Source organism: Sinohyriopsis cumingii, chromosome 15 (genome assembly GCF_028554795.1).
Source record: "Sinohyriopsis cumingii isolate HCF-2022 chromosome 15, ASM2855479v2, whole genome shotgun sequence".
NCBI lineage: Eukaryota > Metazoa > Mollusca > Bivalvia > Unionida > Unionidae > Sinohyriopsis > Sinohyriopsis cumingii.
This window is the reverse complement of record NC_142975.1, coordinates 105,588,270-105,614,777: the sequence shown is the minus strand read 5'-3', so window position 1 is coordinate 105,614,777 and position 26,508 is coordinate 105,588,270. Positions and strand designations below refer to the sequence as shown.

Below are 26,508 nucleotides of genomic sequence, written 5' to 3'. Positions count from 1 at the left end.
TCATTGACATTCATGTCTTCTAGGATGATAAAAGGTAGGACCAGTTAATGAATTTGCCATTAAGTCATTGACATTCATGTCTTCTAGGATGATAAAAAGTAGGACTAGTTATTGAATCTACCATTAAGTCACTGACATTCATGTCTTCTAGGATGAAAGTAGGACTAGTTAATGAATTTACCATTAAGTCACTGACATTCATGTCTTCTAGGATGAAAGTAGGACCAGTTAATGAATTTACCATTAGGTCATTGACAGTCATGTCTTCTTAAATAATAAAAAGTAGGACTAGTTAATGAATTTACCATTAAGTCATTGACATTCATGTCTTCTAGGATGATAAAAAGTAGGACTAGTTAATGAATTTACCATTAAGTCATTGACATTCATGTCTTCTAGGATGATAAAAAGTAGACTAGTTAATGAATTTACCATTAAGTCATTGACATTCACCTCTTCTAGGATGATACAAAGTAGGACTAGTTCATGAATTTACCATTAAGTCATTGACATTCATGTCTTCTAGGATGATAAAAAGTAGGACCAGTTAATGAATTTACCATTAAGTCATTGACATTCATGCGTTCTTGAATGACACAAAGCAGGACCAGTTAATGAATTTACCATTAAGTCATTGACATTCATGTCTTCTAGGATGATAAAAAGTAGGACTACTTAATGAATTTACCATTAAGTCATTGAGATTCATGTCTTCTGGAATGATAAAAAGTAGGACTAGTTAATGAATTTACCATTAAGTCATTGGCATTCATGTCTTCTGGAATGATAAAAAGTAGGACTAGTAAATGAATTTACCATTAAGTCATTGACATTCATGTCTTCTAGGATGATAAAAAGTAGGACCAGTTAATGAATTTACCATTAAGTCATTGACATTCATGTCTTCTAGGATGATAAAAAGTATGACTAGTAAATGAATTTACCATTAAGTCATTGACATTCATGTCTTCTAGGATGATAAAAAGTAGGACTAGTAAATGAATTTACCATTAAGTCATTGACATTCATGTCTTCTAGGATGATAAAAAGTAGGACTAGTTAATGAATTTACCATTAAGTCACTGACATTCATGTCTTCTAGGATGAAAGTAGGACCAGTTAATGAATTTACCATTAAGTCATTGACAGTCATGTCTTCTTAAATAATAAAAAGTAGGACTAGTTAATGAATTTACCATTAAGTTATTGACATTTATGTCTTCTAGGATGATAAAAAGTAGACTAGTTAATGAATTTACCATTAAGTCATTGACATTCACGTCTTCTAGGATGATACAAAGTAGGACTAGTTCATGAATTTACCATTAAGTCATTGACATTCATGTCTTCTAGGATGATAAAAAGTAGGACCAGTTAATGAATTCACCATTAAGTCATTGGCATTCCTGTCTTCTAGGATGATACAAAGTAGGACTAGTTAATGAATTTACCATTATGTCATTGACATTCATGTCTTCTAGGATGATGAAAAGTAGGACTAGTTAATGAATTTACCATTAAGTCATTGACATTCATGTCTTCTAGGATGATAAAAAGTAGACTAGTTAATGAATTTACCATTAAGTCATTGACATTCACGTCTTCTAGGATGATACAAAGTAGGACTAGTTCATGAATTTACCATTAAGTCATTGACATTCATGTCTTCTAGGATGATAAAAAGTAGGACCAGTTAATGAATTTACCATTATGTCATTGACATTCATGTCTTCTAGGATGATAAAAAGTAGGACTAGTTAATGAATTTACCATTAAGTCACTGACATTCATGTCTTCTAGGATGAAAGTAGGACCAGTTAATGAATTTACCATTAAGTCATTGACAGTCATGTCTTCTTAAATAATAAAAAGTAGGACTAGTTAATGAATTTACCATTAAGTTATTGACATTTATGTCTTCTAGGATGATAAAAAGTAGACTAGTTAATGAATTTACCATTAAGTCACTGGCATTCATGTCTTCTGGAATGATAAAAAGTAGGACTAGTAAATGAATTTACCATTAAGTCATTGACATTCATGTCTTCTAGGATGATAAAAAGTAGGACTAGTTAATGAATTTACCATTAAGTCACTGACATTCATGTCTTCTAGGATGAAAGTAGGACCAGTTAATGAATTTACCATTAAGTCATTGACAGTCATGTCTTCTTAAATAATAAAAAGTAGGACTAGTTAATGAATTTACCATTAAGTTATTGACATTTATGTCTTCTAGGATGATAAAAAGTAGACTAGTTAATGAATTTACCATTAAGTCATTGACATTCACGTCTTCTAGGATGATACAAAGTAGGACTAGTTCATGAATTTACCATTAAGTCATTGACATTCATGTCTTCTAGGATGATAAAAAGTAGGACCAGTTAATGAATTCACCATTAAGTCATTGGCATTCCTGTCTTCTAGGATGATACAAAGTAGGACTAGTTAATGAATTTACCATTATGTCATTGACATTCATGTCTTCTAGGATGATGAAAAGTAGGACTAGTTAATGAATTTACCATTAAGTCATTGACATTCATGTCTTCTAGGATGATAAAAAGTAGACTAGTTAATGAATTTACCATTAAGTCATTGACATTCACGTCTTCTAGGATGATACAAAGTAGGACTAGTTAATGAATTTACCATTAAGTCATTGACAGTCATGTCTTCTTAAATAATAAAAAGTAGGACTAGTTAATGAATTTACCATTAAGTCATTGACATTCATGTCTTCTAGGATGATACAAAGTAGGACTAGTTCATGAATTTACCATTATGTCATTGACATTCATGTCTTCTAGGATGATACAAAGTAGGACTAGTTAATGAATTTACCATTAAGTCATTGACATTCACGTCTTCTAGGATGATACAAAGTAGGACTAGTTCATGAATTTACCATTATGTCATTGACATTCATGTCTTCTAGGATGATAAAAAGTAGGACTAGTTAATGAATTTACCATTAAGTCACTGACATTCATGTCTTCTAGGATGAAAGTAGGACCAGTTAATGAATTTACCATTAAGTCATTGACAGTCATGTCTTCTTAAATAATAAAAAGTAGGACTAGTTAATGAATTTACCATTAAGTTATTGACATTTATGTCTTCTAGGATGATAAAAAGTAGACTAGTTAATGAATTTACCATTAAGTCATTGACATTCACGTCTTCTAGGATGATACAAAGTAGGACTAGTTCATGAATTTACCATTAAGTCATTGACATTCATGTCTTCTAGGATGATAAAAAGTAGGACCAGTTAATGAATTCACCATTAAGTCATTGGCATTCCTGTCTTCTAGGATGATACAAAGTAGGACTAGTTAATGAATTTACCATTATGTCATTGACATTCATGTCTTCTAGGATGATGAAAAGTAGGACTAGTTAATGAATTTACCATTAAGTCATTGACATTCATGTCTTCTAGGATGATAAAAGGTAGGACCAGTTAATGAATTTGCCATTAAGTCATTGACATTCATGTCTTCTAGGATGATAAAAAGTAGGACTAGTTATTGAATCTACCATTAAGTCACTGACATTCATGTCTTCTAGGATGAAAGTAGGACTAGTTAATGAATTTACCATTAAGTCACTGACATTCATGTCTTCTAGGATGAAAGTAGGACCAGTTAATGAATTTACCATTAAGTCATTGACAGTCATGTCTTCTTAAATAATAAAAAGTAGGACTAGTTAATGAATTTACCATTAAGTCATTGACATTCATGTCTTCTAGGATGATAAAAAGTATGACTAGTTAACGAATTTACCATTAAGTCATTGACATTTATGTCTTCTAGGATGATACAAAGTAGGACTAGTTAATGAATTTACCATTATGTCATTGACATTCATGTCTTCTAGGATGATGAAAAGTAGGACTAGTTAATGAATTTACCATTAAGTCATTGACATTCATGTCTTCTAGGATGATAAAAAGTAGGACTAGTTAATGAATCTACCATTAAGTCACTGACATTCATGTCTTCTAGGATGAAAGTAGGACCAGTTAATGAATTTACCATTAAGTCATTGACATTCATGTCTTCTTAAATAATAAAAAGTAGGACTAGTTAGTTATTTTCAGGTTAGTGGTCTTGTAATTTGCAGGACTTTTTGGTGAATTTTGTGCACTAATACAGCCATATGAAAATCAGGTCAAGTGATTTTGCTATTACTCTTTATATACAACAGATATAAGTCTCATCCATATTTAAGAAAATAAATAGCTATCATCCAAAATAAGTAAATATAAATACATCTAAAGACATTAAGCTGCAAGAACAAAATAACTATGTTAATACAAATATTGAATATAAACTGCTAATAATCGCTGGCCAGAAATGCAACACCTATGTTATTCTATTCTCTTGCAAGATGAGGAATGTCCAAAGACAACTTTGATGATGCATATCTCATGCCAACTTATAATTAAAGAATTCATCACAATTAGCTATTTGTTATGTGGTCTTGAAGCTAATGGCAATAACAGACTTCCAGACTGAGTTCCTTGTTTACTCTACGGACCTTTATGGACTTACATTCAACATTAAGATTTATTGGCTCTGACACAGCATGCACATCCTTGTCTATGGTGTACCTGTTGACCAGCTCGCAGGATATCATTTTTCCATTGTCACTCCATATAAGTCCCATTATAACAAGATATCCATTGGCATCTGTGATTCCTCTGTCACTGATCCAGTTGACATTAGAAGTTGGATTACCATAGTCACTGCTGATACATTTCAATGTTCCATTCTCATTCTCAAGCCATGGAAAATAAACTCCATATGCCTGGACTTCTGGCTTGGTTGGCTGGTCTGACAAAGATTAAACAATCAACATAATGTAAAATCATCATACTTTTTTCATCACATTTCTTACATCCAGCTAATTATCTTTTCTATTATCTATCTGTAAATTATAGCTGTTTTCACAGGATTGATACTTTACAGGCCAAGAAGAATTTCCAGGAACACAAGTAAGTTTCTCCATTTGTAATTTTTTTTTCCTACTCAGAACTGTAATTATTCTTGACAAACTTCAACATACCAAATATGACAACAAAAATATTTTTCTTATAAAATGTCTAAGTGGCATGCCTGAAACTTACCTCTAAGTGCACTACACAATTCTTTGTCACAGCATTTGAACTTGTCTCAGACAATGTCAATACAAAATATTATGCTAAGTTTGGATAAATCTTTAATTGTGTTTGGGGAAAATAACTTTTTTAAACAGCATAATTCAAGGTATTCTTCAAATCTATCAAAACAACTATAAACTGTATGAATACTGCATTTTTATAAATTATTGTAAAGGTCAACATGTCCATCCAATTAAAGAAGTTACTGTAGCAGATACAAGATGTTTCTCATCATGGGAGTTTATAGTGGCATCATTTTTATTTAGAACTATCTAGACATACTGAGAAAAGTTCGAGAAGATACTTTATATTGATATGACCATCCCTTCAAAAGGAGTGATGAAAACAAAATTTTCATCATGGCTGATAATGATCAACACTCTTCAACACCATTTCCTTTCAGGGCCAACAAGATGTCCAAAGTGTTTTGGTGAAAAATCATTGTAATCAGTTCAAAAGTAATACTGTAATAACACAAGTTTCAAGCTGTCCACCATAACCATGAAGTTGGATGTCGGATTAGCGCCATTCCATTTAAATCAAGTAGACATTCAAAGAAGTCTTTTAGTGAAAACCTGATGTCAATATTACCATCAGTTGAGAAAATTTTAAAGTAGCGATAAACAAACTCCATGGTGGCCAACACAATGGTAACGACACTATAGGAAGTCTTCTAATGAAAATCCTATGTGGCAATTACCATCCATACTGGAGAAGTTTTCAAGATAGCCACCAAGGTGGAAATATTGGATGTAAGATCAGCACCATGGGACACAAAGGAAAAACTACTTCAGACATTGCACCTGGTGGAGGGAGTCCCAAGCACTGTAGGAATTTAACATAAACAGAAAAAGGAAAGATATAAACCCAGACTCCCCATCTAGGGGCAAGCTGCTTCTTGGTATTGGTTGGGAAAAAAGATGATGGTAGCAAATACCCAGGGACTGGTATTTATTGTCCTGCTCCGTGATTCATGCTAAACATGGTTTGACATTAGAGGGTAAGGAAAGATTGTGTTTTCTAATATTAGAATGATCGGATTGGCTTGGAAGTGCCAGCAACTTCCTCACAGCAGAAAGTGCCCATGATCACTCTTGGGCAAGTATGTACACTGTATGCAAGTGTACTGAATCTGAATGGTATATAAAATAACTCCTTTGTACCTGGTCATAACAATTAACTACAATGTCATGATTACTTACACCATACATCTATTGTAACATTGTAGTTAACTACAATGTCATGATTACTTACACCATACATCTATTGTAACTTTGCAGTTAACTACAATGTCATGATTACTTACACCATGCATCTATTGTAACTTTGCAGTTAACTACAATGTCATGATTACTTACACCATACATCTATTGTAACTTTCCAATTAACTTCAATGTCATGATTACTTACACCATACATCTATTGTAACTGTGCAGTTAACTACAATGACATGATTACTTACACCACATAATCATCTATTTTAACTTTGCAATTAACTACAGTGTCATGATTCCTGATACCATACATCTATTGTAACTTTGCAATTAACTACAATGTCATGATTACTTACACCATACATCTATTGTAACTGTGCAATTAACTACAATGACATGATTACATACACCACACATCTATTTTAACTTTGCAATTAACATCAATGTCATGATTCCTGATACCATACATCTATTGTAACTTTGCAATTAACTACAATGTCATGATTACTTCCCAAACCAAAATGCATCCTTGCTGAAAGCTTGTGGCAAGCTTGCGGTAAGCTTGCGATAAGCTAGTTTGATGTTTATAAGCTAACATGGATGCTTGCGCAAGCTTGTACAAGCAAGTGCAGGCTTAGGCAAGATAGCTGGATATAACCGCAAGCTTGCACAAGCTTGTGCAAGCTTGTACAAGCTTTCTTGTTTGCTTCAGAAATTAAAACTAGCTTGCACAAGCTTTCTTGTTCGTTTCATAAAGTAAAACTAGCTTGCGCAAGCTTACTTGTTTTCTTCAGAAAGTAAAATTAGCTTGCGCAAGCTTGTTTTCTTCAGAAAGTAAAACTAGCTTGCGCAAGCTTTCTTGTATGTTTCAGAAAGTAAATTTAAACTAGCTTGCAACAAGTTTCTTCATATATATATATATATATATATATATATATATATATATATATATATATATATATAGCCATTGCTTGTGAAAGTTTGAGACCATGTATCCAAGTAGCAGGTACCATCACTGTCACGCCCCTATGAAAACAAATTCATGACTTTATGAACAATCGTGAAGTGTTCATGAAAGTTCCTCAAGTAAGTTCATGAACTTCAAGAATTTTGATGAATCATGTACTTGAAGTTCATGAACACACTGATGAATTTTTATGAACTATTATAATATCTTTGAAGTTCCTGAAATGTCATGAACTAATGGTTCATGAACAATTCAAGTACTTTGATGAAATACCATGGTATTTCTTAAAAAAATGTATATTAAATATCTATATCATTATATTCATAAAATGTTCATGAAAATTTATCATACCAACTTCTCACAATATTAGTGAAATTTAAATAAAGGTAAATTTTTTCTTCTTTTTTTAAAATGATATACTGTATAAATGTTCATACAGATCTTTAATTCAATACTTGTTTACTTAACCTGAGTATTTCTGGATTAATATGGGAAAATATTTTCTGGCCAGCATCAACAAAATGTATCTGCTTTAAAAAGCTTTCAATGACTTTGTCCTAACGTTTTTTTTCTTCTCTCCATTACTGTTATAAACTGCATATTCTATTGACTTAGTCACTGGTTGCCAATTTGCAGTAAAAACCGAAATATATTAACAACGATTATTCTGATTGGATGCCTTTGAAAAAAGACGTGATATGATTGGTTAATATACGCACGCGATTTCAACAGTTAAGCTTCCTCAGAAACCAAAGATCATGCAGATGGTTAGGCAAAAACCTCGAACAAAAACCGTGGACTCCATGGAATGGACAGATGAGAATATTTTCAATATCATTTTTTTAAAGTAAGTAGAAGTGCAGAGAAGCGACTTTGAAGAATGTGAAGGAAATGATTTGGTGAGAGCAGAATTAGGCGGAAAAGCGTACCAAGCCCGGATGACCAAAATTACGGTGAGTATCTTTTTCTTGGTCATTCGTGATTATTTCAGTAGAAGTTATATGGATATTTTATTGGTTTATATATGTCATCATATTATTTATAACCAAGCTAATGACACGATTTTGTTCAGACCTAATTTAAACTTGCTCATCAAAGTTTTGAAAATCACTAAACATTATCACCCCCACCCCCCAGTTCTCGATACCAGACGTGGTTCGATATCGATAGGAGTTGAGATGTTCGAGATCGTTTTCTTTTACATGACATCACTATTTCTATAATCTGATGTAATTTGGTAATTTAAAAAAAAAAACCTTATGAAAATAGTTAATGCGTGAAACTGTTCACAATAAAAGTGCAAATAACAACGTGATGAAACCGGAAGCAGCTATACGCAACATGCGGAGTCTGAGTGGATGCATTAGTGACATACTAAGGGCCTATACCACACAAGTCTGGCGTTTTATCAATAAAAAATGGCGAAAATATTTGAAAGCATGAAATAACCGTTATCTGTAATATATACGGTTATTTAGTAACGATGTTGTCAAAACAAATGTCATATTTTACTGAATAAAACATCCGTCTCCTGTGACTATACCTATGGCTAGACAGATTCAGTTAATATAAAACAGTGACAAAATTCTGCAATAATATAAATGCTCAGTATTATGTGTAAGGGATTAAATCATTTTTAAGTTGGATCATATTATTCCAGTAAGTAAAGTGGGGTACAATGATAATGTGCTAAAAGCTAAAAACAATGTTGATCAGAGATTATCTGTAATTAAATAACTTTACCTTTTTTTCAGACCAGACAGCAGAAAAGTAAAATTGTTAGAGGATGAAGTTTGTAGGTTAAGGAGGAAAATTTGAAAACTGGAGGATTCAAGATGGAAGAGACATTAAATTGTGACTGCTGCAACAGTGTTAAAGATCCAAACAGTAATCAGATGGAACAGCTTAAGTTGCAGAAGGAGACATTCAGTAGTGACAATGGACAGGATTTGATTAAATTATAGACCCTGAACATCTTCACAAAAGAGTTATCAGACAGGTTAGTCTCTGGAAGAAGATTGGTCAGGAGAAACCCCAGCTGAAAGACAGCCCCATGACAATGAAATATGCTTCAACAGTTGATTGCAGGCAACTGCCCCAATATCTCTTGAACATTTTTCAAAGAAAAATTACAGAACATACAAAAAGTGTTGCTAAGGGTAAAAAAAAAGAATATCACTTGTTAGTTTAAATATATCTGAAATCAAATACAGTTTTTAAGATAATATGTTGCATTTTATACTGTATTAACCCCATCCCCCATCTAAGGTTATTGTATGATTCAGGATAAATAGGTATTTGTGACTTGTCAGGTAATCATATTTGTTTTATAGGCACTGTTCATGAAGTCATGAATCATTGAGAAACTTTGTTCATCATAGTTCATGAATATGTTCATGCACTTGTTCATGAATGATGATGATCCAATTTGTGGACTGTTTTCAATTCATGCACATTCTAGAATAATTCATGAACCTTTTGATGAACTTTCATGAATGGTTCTTGAACCAAGTTCATGAACAGTTCATTCATTATTCATGATCATTTCATAGGGGCGTGACACTTGCAGCTAGGGGAACACATAAAGCTTCTGCAGCCTTGGGTAAGCTTGCGGTGAATGAATAAACTTGAACAATGGAATTAAACTTAATGTTTTGGCGGAACAGATTTGTTTTCCACTGCATTGCAACTATAAGATTGCATTATTTAATCATTAAATATGCAGATTACTTCATTGGAATGAAGTAAAACTTTGCAATATATTATGATAATTTGGTCCACCAGGAGCAGTTGAGTCTAAAATGCATTTTTGGACAGGGGCCTTCGGACTCCCAGACCCCCCCCCCCCCTTTTTCACATTTTCAGGGGGTTTTTTGGAAGGGGGGAAAACACAATCGTGTCTGATTTTTGAAAGCCCAGATGCTTGTAGCAAGAAATCTCTGCAAGCTTGCAACAAGCTAGTAACAAGCTTGCGCAAGCTAGTAACAAGCTTGCACAAGCTTGTGTATGCTTATTGTACTAGGTAAATAAATAACAAGCTTGCGCATGCTTGTGCAAGCTTAAGCTTGCGCAAGCTTGTGCAAGCTTAAGCTTTCGCAAGCTTGTGCATGCTTATGACACTTTTGTTAAATAAGCTTGCGCAAGCTTGCTGCAATGTTCCAAATACAAGCTTGCCGCAAGCTTTATAAATAAGCTTGCTGCAATGTTCCAAATACAAGCTTGCCGCAAGCTTTATAAATAAGCTTGCGCAAGCTTGCTGCAATGTTCCAAATACAAGCTTGCCGCAAGCTTTATAAATAAGCTTGCGCAAGCTTGCTGCAATGTTCCAAATACAAGCTTGCCGCAAGCTTTATAAATAAGCTTGTGGCAAGCTTGCTGCAAGCTTTAAAACAAGCTTGCAATTTTGGTTTGGGTTACACCATGCATCTATTTTAACTTTGCAATTAACATCAATGTCATGATTCCTGATACCATACATCTACTGTAACTTTGCAATTAACTACAATGTCATGATTACTTACACCATACATCTATTGTAATTTTGCCACAAACTACAATGTCATTGTTACTTACACCATACATCTACTGTAACTTTGCCACAAACTACAATGTAATGATTACTTACACCATACATCTACTGTAACTTTGTCACAAACTACAATGACACGATTACTTACACCATACATCTATTGTAACTTTGCCACAAACTACAATGTCATTGTTACTTACACCATACATCTACTGTAACTTTGCCACAATCTACAATGTAATGATTACTTACACCATACATCTACTGTAACTTTGCCACAAACTACAATGACATGATTACTTACACCATACAATGACATGATTACTTACACCATACAACGACATGATTACTTACACCATACATCTATTGTAACTTTGCTTGACACTACAGCAATCTCCTGACCAACAATATTTCCACTACAGAAGATTTTCTGATTTCTGTTTTCCTTTTTTAGGGTGAGGGTTATCTCGCTCGTCCACACATACAGGCCATCAACATCAGTGACATCAGTATTAGTGATGTTGTCAGTGAGCTGGACAGTTCCTGTTGGTGTTTCTAGCATCCATCTAACTGAAGGCACTGGTCGTGATGGACTACTGGTACACTTCAACCTTTGTGAAAATCCATTATAGAACACAAATGTCCCAGTTGTTGAATTTTCAAGTGTCATTGCTGTGACTGAAACTATAGAAAAATAGAAGTAAACCAGCAAGGTGCATTCAGAAATGATAATTATGATATAGCAGATATGCAATCGCAGAATACTAGGATATTGGTCTAAATTAATAAATTAATTTAATTAAATTAATGTGCGTGTGTGTTGATAGATATATATGTGTATACGTGTGTGTGTATGAGAGTGTATAAATGTATATATAAATTATAATTTAATTGAGCACTTAGTGTAGTTTAAGTAATACACAGCGCATCCTTCTCTGGCCCCTTGCTGGGCCCTTCTTTGTCTACTATGGTTTCTCTGCCCAGACAAGATGTAATTGCAGCCAGTATATGTTAATCAGCTAGTAACTAAATTTAGATACACTGTCATGTGGAACCAATCAGATGACTGAGATGGAGCATGTGATCAAACGTTGTGTCAGTTAGGGCATCATTCATATAGTAACTGGGATGCCTGTAGAGATGCATTCCTTTCAGTGTAGATGCTTCAATTAATTTGTAACATTATAATTCAGGATATTGTGAGTTTTGCTTAAGAAACAAAATGACAAGGAAAAGACAAACAAAAAAAGCAAATAAAACAACATAAAAAATACTTAAACTGATCACCTGTAATAGCAAAATGACAGGTATAAATCCCAAGTCATATAAGTGTACCAAATTTCAAAGAGATGTATTTAAAGATGTTGACATGACCAAGAAATGACATGTAGATAATGGATAGATGAATGGGAAAATGGACATTAACAGTAAAAGTATTGATAGATGAAAATGATAAAACTACTGTAATATGTGTTGTTTTGGAGGATAAAACTAAATTTAATAATGTAATACTTGTCAGCAATGGACCATTGCCTACAACAATTACAAGTAATGAAGATAAAACTATTATTCATTTCAAAAATACTCATGTTGTTTCAACTGCTTTGTTCATTTGACTTTCCATACACAGGCAGCAATAACAAGATTTTCAATAAGGTTACCATGGTGGTCATACAGAGCAACTCAGATTTCATTTAGGACAAAGTAGATATTGTATAAAGCCTTTCGGTGAAAACCTCGTGCTGATATGATGTCACAAGATTACAATAACAAGATTTTCAACATGGTCACCATTTTGGACATATTTTATGACTTAATGACACCATTTTTGTCTAGGACTAACTAAAAAGTATAAAAAGTCTTCTAGTGCAAATCCTATATCACTATATCTCACAGCAGCAATAGCAATAATAGTTTCATATCAGAAGTGCCTTTTAAAGGGAGATAAAAAAAATGGTTATGGCCCTTTCTGTTTCCTCTTCCCTGAGGCAGACAGATCACTTTAAAGTTCTAAATGGGCAAAGAAGTATATCATGGTCATGGACAGGCACTGGTGATGCAATAGGAATGGGAGGTATAGAAGGTAGCTGATTCTAAACCTTTGTTGGCAAAGACAGACTGAATCATAGTTACCTTTTAAATGTAAATAACTATTTTCCACTAACAAGTCATGAATTTCAATCCTCCTTGATAATGCTAGAATGACAAGAGTTTTTAAAAGGTAAAGTTCTTCAAGGAAGCTTCATTCAAAGGCTCATAAGAAGGTTTAGATTCCAGTGGAGGTCATGGAAATCTTATGAGTGTATAACAGAGTGGCTTGCCTATAGCCCTTAACAGTGGATATTGGGACAAAAGGAAGAAAATCTGCAACTGCAGTTTTATGGGGGGGGGGGTAGGTTCAACACATTTCCTACTGCAATAGTTACAGCCTAAGTTGAACCTGACACCTTAGACATTGGATATCAAATGCCTTCTAGTCTATGCAATGCATCTGGCAACCTTGCTAAAAAGAACTGTTCTTGGCAGATAGATCATTTGATATAAGCAAAGAAGGAGCCTGCAGATGAGGAAGATGACTATGGGTAACATTCTTCAGGGAACCTACAGTTAAAGATTCATATGAAGGTTTAGCTAGTGACCAAAGAACACAAGATCAGTTCCACCTAAGCATTAACATGTGAGAAACTGGTCTTTTGTGCCCACATTAACTGACAATTTCTACAAAATACAGGTCCAATCCTAAGGTCAAATATGGTACACCGAACTTAATGTTGTTAGAGAAAGCTGTGCTATAGCCATTTATGGTGGATACCAAGCAATATTTTACTTCAAAGAGAAAAGAAGACAATCTGCAACACAGTTAAGGTAGGGACAGATAGACTCAGTGCATTTCCTACAACACCAATTACAGAAAATCATCAACATGGCATCATAAACCTTAAATTAACTGTGTTTTTGCCAAAGCATCTCACAACCTTGCTTGCTTGAAAACTGGTGCTAGCAGATACATTGTTTGATAAAAAGATAGGGATGAAAGTGGAATAGTTTAAAAGTGCTTTGCATGCAGGACTCTGTGCTGTGACATCACTTCCCTCCTCATTTGAAATTCCTAGGGATCATCAACTTGAGGGATTATTCTGAAAGGTGGAAATGTGTAGATTGCAAATGATTCTACTTCAGACTCAATGCATCCACCACACATGCCTGCTGATCTGGTACTGAAGAGATATAAAGAGGAAATTGGTTGTTCATATCTATTGCAAACATGACTACCAATGGCTTTTCCCTCAGATAAAATTTTGTCCCTGCTGACAACTGGTGTGGGAACCATTCTTTGAGAACAGCTAACCCTTTTGTGGACAAACAATCTGCCAGAGCAATCCCCTTGCCTGGAATGTGGTGGTCTTAGAGTGATTTCCTCAGAGGCTGCCAAATGGTGGAGGTACCAAACTTTCAAACAGAAAAGGGGCATGAGTGTCCCATTGGCATACAATATATAACTTGTTTGTAGTGATGAAGCAATGGTTTCTACAGGTGATGCACCAAAGAAATGTGACAAAAACAGCCAGGATTTCTAGATATTCTATTTGGAGGAAGCTTCTTCTCAAGATCATGCAGGATTACTCCATCATGTTAGTCCCATGGACTGAATCTCATGCATCAGTGTAATGGAAGAAGTGAGTATAAATTGGAACTTCAGTTAGAAACCTGTCCTTATTTTTCAACAACTCGGATGGTGATATAACTTGGATCCTAATGGAATCCAGGCAGACATCAGGTTCTTGTGAGGTCTCCAGTTTGCTAGAAGCAGGGAATATGTGGACTGCATGTATAGGCTGCCATGGGGAACTTGGATTCTTATGGAATCCAGGCATACATGGGGTTCTTGTGAGATCCCCAGTTTGCCAAAAGCAGGAAATATGTGGACTGCATGTACAGGCTGCCTTGGGGAACTAGTCTGCTGCTGCATTCAGAATCCACAGTTGAGAGAGAGAAAAGAAAAGAGCAAAACGAACTTCTAAGAAGGTTTAAGATCCAAATTCTCTCGATTGGGATCAGGCCTACTTGCATGAGTCACTGCCTCCCAAAAAAGAGAGAGATCCCCAAGATCTGAGTATGTCATGTGTCAACCTTTCATCAAAGTGGCAAAGAATGGAAACCCCTAATGACATTAAATAAGTATTTATTACACCCATCAACCAGATAGGTTCTGGAAGCATAAGTCAGAACAAAAGAAGAGCAAAACAAGAAAGTTTTCCTGTCCCAGAAACTACTGCAAAACTTACCTGGGCTGGGAAGTTGGGGATGTGAAGATAAGTAATCTGGAGATCAACAGAGACTGCATAGTTTAAGGTAGATGAGGTAATTGTCTCCAATCAGGAACCACAGTTCCAGAAGGAATGTGTTCAAAGGAAACATACTGATGATGACCCAAGACCTCGCTCTGGAAATAAAATGCAGGACTTCTTATACCCTTCCTTATAAGGGTGTACATCTCTTCCTGCAGAGATACCAGTTTAAACTGATGAACAAATAGGGGTCTTTGAAAGAAGTGGATAGTCCCATTAGTGAAGCCAGTAACACTCCTTGTCTGTGATATCTGACCATGCCTCAAAAGAAAGGCCTTATATGTTACCAACTGGGACATTAGAAAGAGGAGAACATTAGAGGAGAGGGTGTAGTTCCTTGGGACAATTGCCTTCCTCTTTAGAGAAGTGGCTCAGATTCCAATTCTTCTTCACCTGGACCCTCCACCAACCATGTCATAAGAGCAATCAAATGATATTGTACAATGGGACTCTATTGATTTTAATTGTTTCCCTATTTAAAACACTGGTCGGACCTGGTACCATGGTCAGGGACCATTGTTGCTGATTTCTTCAAATCTGAGATGCCACTGTAGGGATTAGATCTTTGAACAGCATCTATGCATCAAGATGGTCAGCTCATAAAATGCTTTTTCTCTGAGCCAGCAAAAACATTAAGTCTTCATGGCCACATCCATAGGCAAAAAAAAAACTCTGCAGTGAGCACTACATACAATGTTGTCTCCTGTCTCAACATATTTACCATAGTCTGTAACACTCTCTGCAAGACCATTGGAGACAAATGTTTCTCCTTCAACAGGGTACCAAGCACCAAGATATGATTGCCAGATATGATGCATCTAGGAACAGTCATAAAAGGTTTGTTACTGATTACTAAGCTCAGGGATTTGAACAATGGATACCTGTACCATGTGGCATTCATCATGGTTTTGTCAAAGGATACTATGCAGCGATAATGAGGAACTGCTCAGAGGGCATTTTTCTGTATGGTGTATGGTGCTGATCTTCAGATTTAATTTCGAATCACTGATCAGAGACACCTTTTTATTGGAAGTAGGCGACTTCATAACTTTGGGCAATCTCACATTCAAGCAGGTGGCTTTGATACAAAGTGAAGTGTTGTAGCTTTTGGGAATGGAACAGGTCTTCCAGAAAAGAAGACTACTATGCAAGACACATCTTCCTGCCCTATAGGCCTAATGACTTTTCACCAAGTCTCAAACTTCATCAAGTCACATACAATAAATTGAACAGACAGTACATACACGTTATGCATGTATGGGCTAAGATAAGTGATGTGTCTCATGTTATCTTGTTATGCCAATATTTGTCAACATATCAAAGCATCATTTAAGGCTCTAAGAAAATATACAAATACAAGAAAAGAATAGGAAAAACTCTGACAACAATTCATTTTAGAGAGATGATATACAAGAAGCCACACTTTCAGGTGATTTACTTAAAGTCATCAATATCAATGAAAACTGATATAAAATAACAAATGCAACACAAGAAAAGGATACAACTGAAAGAAGAAATCAAATAGATGACAAAACTGATGGAGTGATAAGTCACCAAAATTTGTATAAATGCATGACTTTCAAGGAAGATATTCCAATTACATGTATCGTAAGTGGATTAAGATACACTGGACAACAAATTTTTACAAAAGTCATGTTACTGAAATAAAATTAGTCAATTCTTATCAATTTTTATGTGCTGAACACGAATATGACAGTCAAATTGCAAAATTGGCTCTAGTTTTTTTGTAATCTGCAAGAAATTAATGTTTACATAACGAAATGCATTCCAATAGTAAAAGGTCAACTGTAATAGCCTACCTATAAAAAATCAAGTCATTGACTACATCTTAGATTTCTTCGCCTGTCTCTTGTACAGCTGTTCGGGAGCATCTCTGAGGAGTGTCCAGCAGTAGTCAGCCAGCATTGTAGTGGACCATTTTCCCTGGTATCTTTGTTCCATTGTTGCGATATCTTGATGAAAACGTTCGCCGTGTTCATCACTAACAATACCACAGTTGCTAGGAAAGAAATCCAAATGGGAATGAAGGAAGTGAATCTTTAGAGACATATTGCAGCCAAGTTTCTTATACTTCATCAACATGTCTTCTACTAGTTCCTTATAGTTTTCTGCCCTAACATTTCCGAGGAAGTTTGTAGAAACTAGGCGAAAAGCATTCCATGCTTGTTTCGCGTCACCTTCCAGCAAGTTGTTGAACCGGTCATCTTTGAAAAGCTCTCGAATCTGAGGACCCACAAAAACTCCCTCTTTAATCTTTGCTTCGCTGAGTCGAGGGAATTTTTCATGCAGGTATCGGAATGCTGGCAAAGTCCGGTCAATGGCTTTCACGAAGTTCTTCATCAAACCTAGTTTGATGTGAAGGGGTGGTAGCAAGATTTTCTGAGCCTCAACCAGAGCTGGGTGTTGGATGTTCTTCTCTCCAATGGCTACATTCTGCCTGTGAGTCCATTCCTTCCTCATGTAGTGCATTTCCCTTGCTCGGCTATCCCACTCGCATAAGAAACACATGTATTTTGTATATCCTTGCTGCAGTCCCATTAAAAGGGCAACTACCTTCAAATCACCACAGAGGTGCCAGCTGTACTTGTTATACTCAATGGAATTCAGTAGCTGCCTTAAGTTATCGTATGTCTCTTTCATGTGGACAGCATACGCTACTGGAATAGATGGAAGAATGTTTCCATTGTGCAAAAGCACAGCCTTGAGACTCAGTTTCGAAGAGTCCACAAATAGTCTCCATTCTTGTGGGTCATGAGTGATTTTTAAAGCATTCATGAGGCCCTCAATATCGGAACAGAATATCAGATTACTTTCCTTTCTGAAGAAAGGCTCCAATTGCTGGTGGCGCTTTCGATATGCAGTAATTGTGACATCTTCTTCTAGAAGATTCCATTGTTGGAGGCTTGATCCTAGCAATTCTGCCTTGTTCTTTGATAAGTCCAAATCACGAATCAGGTCATTTAGTTCTTCCTGTGTTATTCTGTGTGGGGTTGATGATGCACCACAGTGAAAATCTGGATCACTGCATGCTGATGGACCAGGAGAAGAACAGGTCGACTCACCTTTGTCTTCGTCAGATGAATCAAGAGAATATTCTGCTGGAGGTTCTGGAATAGGAAGTCCCTCACCATGTGGAACTGGTCTCAATGCAGACGGAATGTTTGGGTAGACTATTCTCGACTTCTTTCGCTTCGTTATTCCGCCGGAAAGAGGAGGAACCAAGCAGAAGTAACAGTCATTTAGGTGGTTGCTTGGCTCTCTCCACACCATTGGGACTGCAAACGGCATTGATGACCTTTTGCAATTCAACCACTGTGAAAGCTGTGTTGTACATGTAGCACAGCATATATGCGGAGCCCAAGGCTTGTCTTGGTCACCAACCTTGCATCCGAAGTAAAGATGATATGCCTTCTTCACTTGAGAATTGATACTTTTCTTCTGGTTGGCAAATGTCACTTCCCCACAAATATAGCAAAAATTGTCCGCGGTATTAACACACTTTCGAGGCATTACTGTTCTTTATTGTACGTAAATGGATAAAATAATAAGTTTTATGTAACAGTAGCTTGAACTGTCTCGCACAACGTCTAAAATATTTTAAATGCTGAACCTATCTGATTGGGCTTTATATAGTACACTGCTTACGTCAGCTTCAGCAGCCGCCTGGCATTAGTATAATAGGCCTACACATGTATAGTACACTGCTGACGTCATGGCATTAGTATTGCATTGCATCAGAAAATGATGCAATCAACTGTGGATGATGTGAGCATGATGGTATTATGCAATGTTACATCATTATTCCGGATGTTGCTGCAGTCCTACTGGAGAAATTTACACAGTGAAACATAGAAAATGAGGTATATGAATATCTTCAAAACGAGAGCCAATACAAATTTTTCACGGTTATATTCGTGTTCGGCACACCAAAATACTACAGATTAGGACCTTTTCAAGTCAGTAATGATTTCACTGTTGACCAGTGATATCAGACTGGGATTATTTTGTTTTGATCATAGACCTCCAAATACCAATAGGAAGATGGAATAATGTCATTGGACTGGGGGCGAGTGCCATTAAAGGCAATACAATTTTATCAGGTGATGTATTATTGCTATTATATCTAATACTTATCCATTTTCTGACCTACTGCCAAACCAAACATATTCAAAATAATAAAACGAATAAATGAAAACAAAAAACATATCTTAGAAAGAATTTTATGGTCAAGCGACTAATTGGATGGTATGCATAAGTACATCAATTTAAAGTTCAAACAAATCAGTAATTTCTCTTACCTTATAAAACAGTACACAATTTTAACTTGCTCAATGTTTCCTGCTTGATTTTGTGAATGTACCAAAGGCACAGTTTAAGAGAATTTATAAATCAAATCTGTGATTAACATGCTTGTCATCCATTCAGTTTTCTGTGTCTTATATCAGATCCATACTATGTCTGTGTTTATAGTTAGTGCAGACTGAATGGACCAATTTGTAAGTATTACATTATTTAAGAACAAATATCAATCCTTTTAAGCAGAAAGGAACCAAAAACCATTTACTAACTTACAAGTCATATATGTTTAACCAATAGGGGATTTATAGGTCAGTTGTAAGTTACTTCTAATCTGCATATGTAATGAAGTGAAATGTCAGATTCTTGAAAGTGAAATAAATACAAGTATCACAAGTCATTCATCAGTGGCATACAAGGGAAATAAAAACTACATGTATCATACAAGTCATTCATCAGTGGCATACAAGGAAAATAAATACTACATGTATCATACAAGTCATTCATCACTGGCATACAAGGGAAATAAATACTACATGTATCATACAAGTCATTCATCAGTGGCATACAAGGGAAATAAATATACATGTATCATACAAGTCATTCATCAGTGGCATACAAGGGAAATAAATACTACATGTATCATACAAGTCATTCATCAGTGGCAAACAAGTGAACTCAACTATTTACCATAAAACATAGTCTCATGTCCAAAGTTTACTGCAAGTAAAAAAAACAGCTTCTACTATGAATTTTTTTTCTTCTCAATTTCAATTAGAATCATATAAAAAAATGAATTCAGCAGGTTTTATTCGACTGGACATCAAGTATCAAAGCTAGAATAAAGACACCTGTGTTTGTATGTGTATAAATTGCAAACTTGGAACATGATTGAGGATTCAGACACATACAAACACTGTGGACAAACCCTGAAACAGGACATCCTGCTCTGCATACAGTAGAGACTAGCCAAAACATGATTATCTGACCAACATGATCATGTATCTCCTGGCCTGTCATAATGCCATCCTGTTTTATTAGTATTTGGTCAAACTAGATAATTAAAATATTTCTTCTTTTATCCAGTTGCAGAATAAATATTTTTCACTGGATTAGGTTTTAAGATGGTAATTATTGGGCAACAGATATACTGGAAGTAATTACATTGTAATGCAAAGCGTTTGTGAACACCATCTTTAGTTAATGTTTCTTTTGAAAACCTCTAGCAAATTATATACTTTGAACAAGAGTCCCATGAATGTACTGATGCTCAACTGGTTAAAAAGAATGTAAGGGAATGGAAGATAACTTCATACCTTAATTTTAACTGCAGAGTACTGAAACCATCTTACAACCATATCTAACTGCAGAGTACTGAAACCATCTTACATCCATATCTAACTGCAGGAACAACTAAATTTTTTACAGATTATGAACTAAATTGAACTGTTTAAGTTTCTCAATGTACATAAAGTTCAATATCAAATATATGTGGAAAAAACTGTAGAGAATCATCAGCCAAAAGATGTGAATTCACTAAGCTAACGAAAATTTAAGATTTGTAAGTTCACATAATTTAGATGTTTTAAAGTACATACACCATTTCAGTGGCATATGTATATTTGTCAAATGTGGCATTAAATTTGCAAAGACAAGTGCATCTGTGTATATGTGTAATCATAGCAACAGTTGAGTAAATGTGGTGATAACACACATGACAGAACCATTTACAAAAAGACAAGAACAAAAAAGCTGAATACAAATGAAACTTAACACTGAATAAATATAGATAAAAAACTAACTTGTGATATATAAACTATGTGGATGAATTATGAAAGGAATTGTTATAATCAAGTGTACAGACTCTGAAGGTTCATATACCAGTGAGAGGCTATTTCCATGAATTAGTTTTGTTCAATTACTTTATAAAGCTAACAAACATTATGGATTGGGTAATTTAAATCCTGACCTTGACATTTCCTTTATATGCATTTTACTAATAATTTTGTGACAAATACTGATGTGCCATTAGATCAGGTTTGGTATGACATTCATGTACTGACTGAAAATACTTTCTTGAAAGTTTAGAAGAACTTGTGTAATACTTGAGACCAGCCAGGGGACTTTTTTTTAATGAAGACTGGCATTCATTTTCAAGATCGAGGAGACTTGCATCAATGAATATTTTTCATAAATGTACACATACATGTGTGTGTGTGTGTTATGAAAAAATGTATTAAAAATATTATAAAAGAACTACCTTTCATCTCGAGGAGCAAGGGGACAATGACCAATATGCTCAGTGAATAAGAGAGAACCCCAAAGTCCCTAGAAAGGCCTGATAGTCATTTATATGACCCAGCAATATTAAGTATTTCACACACACCCAAATGTCGGTTTTATCAGTTTCGAACTGACTGTCTTAAAAAGTTTCATTTTGGATAATTAACATATTTCAGATCATTTCTCTTAAATTAAAACCTGGTGCAAATTTATACAAGAAAAATAATAAAATGCATAGTTTCAATTTAAATTTGGTAAATGGTTTTTGGATAGACAGTACATTATCGAGGTGAAATACGCTGAAAAATGTCCCTATATTTTTTTATATTGTCATCATTGCAACCAGCAAATCACCTAATACACCACTCCCTCGATAACTTGCGCCCTGATAACTTGGCAAACCCGCTTATAATGTGGGATCAGGTGTGGATCCAATTTTTTTAAAACCAGAAAATATCCCCCCAAAACTGATCCCTATTTCCTGAACTTGAAAAAAATCGCAATCGAAATTGGTAACTGAAACGTTGATATATTGTTCATTTTATGGTTGAAAGCTGTAGATATGACAAGAAAATTTTAATAAACATTTTGAAATTATCAACTTTTAATAAGCAGTCATAATTGGTTACATTCTCTTTCGAAATGACATTCTTAGTACAACGTAATTAAAGATATTCATTCAAGGAAATTTTGATCAATGAAAATGTCACTGACGCCTAGTGTAGGCAGTCCATTAATATTTAAATGCCAATTAAATAATTTGCATTAAGTGAAATGTGTGTTTTAATTCTATCTTTTAGTTCCTCTTTGAGTATAATCATCATAAGGCAATGAGTATTTAAATGTAAAATGTGTCAATTTACCTTAACAGCTATGTCCACAAGCATTTCTCTGAGAACCTAATTAAGTGCCGACCATGTTTTGATAATTAACTTATGGAAGTATTTCTTTTATTGTTATACTGAATTGAAAGCTGGTCTCTTTTGTATTATCAGGTACATTATGTCTTTTGAGTCAAAAAAGGAGGTGGAATAAAAAAAAGTTAAAAGGCACACAAAGCCTACACACTAAATATCTAGTGGCCCCGGTCATATGTCAGGTGAACTCACTTCACTTGATCAATTGAACACTGTTATAAATGTCATTGTTTATGCAACATAAACTACCTTAAATTAACTAACAAATTCATAATTGTCATCAAAGATAACAAGGCAACCAAACAAAATGAATACTTCGTAAAATAAAGAGCTTGGTTTCACAGATATGGACCATTGTGGGCAAGCTATTTTCAGAGAATTCCTGAAATGGCGCTTAGAGATATTCTCAAGATGATATGAAGTTTCACTATTACTTTAATGAAATTATGACATCAATATTGTACTAACTGAACAATAAAAATGTCACAAACTAAATGTCGCTAGTTTTTGGAAAAAAAGGAATCTTATTTGTTTGGTTTATCAACAGATATTCTAGGTCCCAGCTATGTGGACTCTTGACTTGGTAGTAACTAGTATACTATTAAATACCTCTGTTGTAACCAGACTAATCAACAAAACAAAATGTAATTGTTATCGACATGATTGTTAAACAAGTCATTAAACAGCCCAGTTCCCTACCCCTTCGTGTTTTTCTCAATGTATAAGTGGATTTTTTTTCACTTTTTGGAGGTCCCTCGGTAACTCGCACTCTCGCTTATAGTGCATTATATGTTTGTGGACCCCGATGTGCACAAGTTATTGAGGGAGAGGTGTACTTGTAATATACATCAAATGAAGAAAACTGGAGTTGGGGCAGAAACTGGCCCTTATTCAAAATCCTCCTTTGATTAAATTTTCTTATGTAGCTTTGCATAAAATAAAACTGTTTAAATGCTTTCTCCTTGTTGTAAAAGTGACTTTATTTAATTGAAGATCAGCAACATCTATAAAAATTGAAAGGCTTCCATGTCTGGATGCTTTCTTTCAAACTGTCAAATTCTGTTCTGCAATTTATGAAAGCAAGTCACTTAAAAAAAAAAAATTCTGAAATGTTAACCAATGTGTATGTCTATCAGGAATCCTAGCATCAGCTGTATTGGAATCCAGAATGGATAGCAAGTTCTTTTAAAAGTAACAAAGTATAAAATCAAACCATATTCCTATGAACCTTTAAGTACTATTTTATTGTCAGTGATAATTGAGGTTCAATGAAAAATCTTACACATTTTTGGTCCAAATCAATAAATTATCCTCTAAATTATCTTCATCTTCAGTTTGTCTTCATCTCTGCCACCATTTTGCACCTATTTAGCCTGGTTTCTTGGTATATAATACTGTTTTCTGCACACTGAGAAACTGCATTATATACACCAGTCAATCATATTAGTGTTTGAGAATTTTTCTTCTTATATGCATAGAAAACTCCATTATGTTACAAGTCTATGCTCTACAATAAGTAACAGAAAAAAGTGAAAGACTACAAGCTTTGTAAAATTTAACAAATAATTTATTTCCCTAGAATACAAAGTGAAAATGAGAAAAAAAGAACTTAAGGTATTGTGAATTAAATCACAAAATAATCCAAGAATTACAGATACAAGTCCTAGTAATTTAAAGTCCTGAATAAAACTCAGTACAAGTCCTAAATAAATCCAAAACTGAAGGAGATGATGTGCCTGTTATAGCTTATGGGGTGTTGATGTATCAACAAACGTTTGTTGAATCACAGTAACATAATTCCAGGTTTGAATATACTATAAATTCCAGTGAATGTTTTTATCCAAGAATTTTAGCAGAGCACTTTTGTAATTCCAGAGAAAATAATCACTTGAATTCAATAAATTGAACAAAAAAGATTCCATCCCCAAACTCCTGGTCCCAACATATAATACAACTTGAAAGTGCTAGATGTCAAAGTGCGAATGAACAAATCCTCACAATCGCAAGACTTTATTGTACTCTCCTTGACCTCAGGTCACAATTAGCATTTTCTAACAAAAAACATTACCTAATGAAAAATAACCTTCTAGAATGATCCTGATGTTTACAAAAAATCAAAACCATAACCTGAAAAATTTGCTAAGGAACATCCAAAACTCTAACTTAAATAAACATATTTACTTCTTCTATTAATAATAATTCTGATATTAAGCTCATAAACATATAGAATAATTTAGCTACGTATTAGTTATTGACATAAAATGAAACAAAATATTTTTAAAAAGTCAAGCAGGTCAAGCAAAAATGAACTCAATCTGGGACAAGGTCAAGTCCAGCTTACAACGTTACATTACAGTAGCATGAAATGAAATAAAATTATTTCAAAACTAACAAAGACACAATTAAATTAAATATACATAACAATTTAAATATTTCAGCCCCAAAATTTAGAGTTTCCAGAATAATATTAATAAATATCAGTATGCTGAATTTTCATTAAACATTTGCTTTTACTTTATGGTCATGAGAGTTAAGAACAGTTTAGAAAAAGCAATCTCATGATCAATTTTTCATGTTACTAATAATTTTTCAAAAATTCTTTAAAAAATGGAATTGAGGAAAAATGATTACAATTTACTGTACATATTAGCCAACCATACACCAGACCTACAGCATGAAGTTTTAATAATATCCTGCAAACTATTTTGGCAAAGCTATGACATACCCTGTCAGAGATGCACAGATTGACAATGCTATGACATACCTTGTCAGAAAGAGACACACAAATTGACAAAGCGATGACATACCCTGTCAGAGAGAGACACACAGATTGACAACGCGATGATATACCCTGTCAGAAAGAGACACACAGACTGACAAAGCTATGGCATGGCCTGTCAGAGAGAGAGACACAAAAATTGATGAAGCTATGACATACCTGTCAGAGAAAGACATACATATTGACAAAGCTATGACACACCCTGTCAGAGAGAGAGACACACATAATGACAAAGTGATGACATACCCTGTCAGATAGAGACACTCAGATCAACAAAGCTATGACATACCTTGTCAGGTAGAGACACACATATTGACAAAGTGATGATATACCCTGTCAGAGAGAGACACACAGATTGGCAAAGCGATGACATACCCTATCAGAGAGAGACACACAGAGAGACAAAGCTATGACATACCCTGTCTGATAGAGACACACAGATAGACAAAGCTATGCCATATCCTGTCAGACAGAGGCACACAGATTTAGAAAGCTATGACATGCCCTGTTAGATAGAGACACACAGACTGACAAAGCGATTATATACGTCAGAGTGAGACACAGATTGACAAAGCGATGACATACCCTGTCAGATAGAGACACACAGATAGACAAAGCTATGACATCTTGGCATCCGATCTTGGCATCCGACCGTCTACGAGAGACGATGGCATAGCTCCAAAGTACGCTTTTGCTTATCCTTCTTTTTAGCTCTCTTTTCAGCTTGCTTTATTCTTCTCTTTTCCTCTGCGTTTTGAACCCCCTGCCTGACAGCTAGACGCCAGCTGGAACGGTTGTTTGCACAGCTCTCCCAGTCGTTGACATTGATGTTTGCTGTCTTCATATCCTTCTTGCAAACATCTTTGTAGCGCAGATGTGGTTGTCCAGTTGGTCGTGCACCTTCTGCTAACTCCCCATATAACAGGTCCTTGGGAATGCGACCTGGGTCCATTCTCTTGACATGGCCGAGCCAGCGAAGG

General features: G+C 34.8%; 1 protein-coding gene across 4 annotated transcripts in view; it reads right to left on the bottom strand.

Annotated features, from left to right (window-relative positions):
* The window catches only part of LOC149782422 (nephrin-like), a 103,819-nt gene that overhangs the window by 51,361 nt on the left and 25,950 nt on the right, over positions 1–26,508 (bottom strand). For all 4 annotated transcript variants that reach the window (XM_089933816.1, XM_089933818.1, XM_089933817.1 and 1 more), the window contains exons 5-6: positions 11,238–11,567; positions 4,566–4,847 (exon numbers count right to left, since the gene is read on the bottom strand). In XM_089933816.1, the coding sequence (XP_089789942.1) occupies positions 4,566–4,847; positions 11,238–11,567 (612 nt within the window). The remainder of the gene's footprint in view (positions 1–4,565; positions 4,848–11,237; positions 11,568–26,508) is intronic.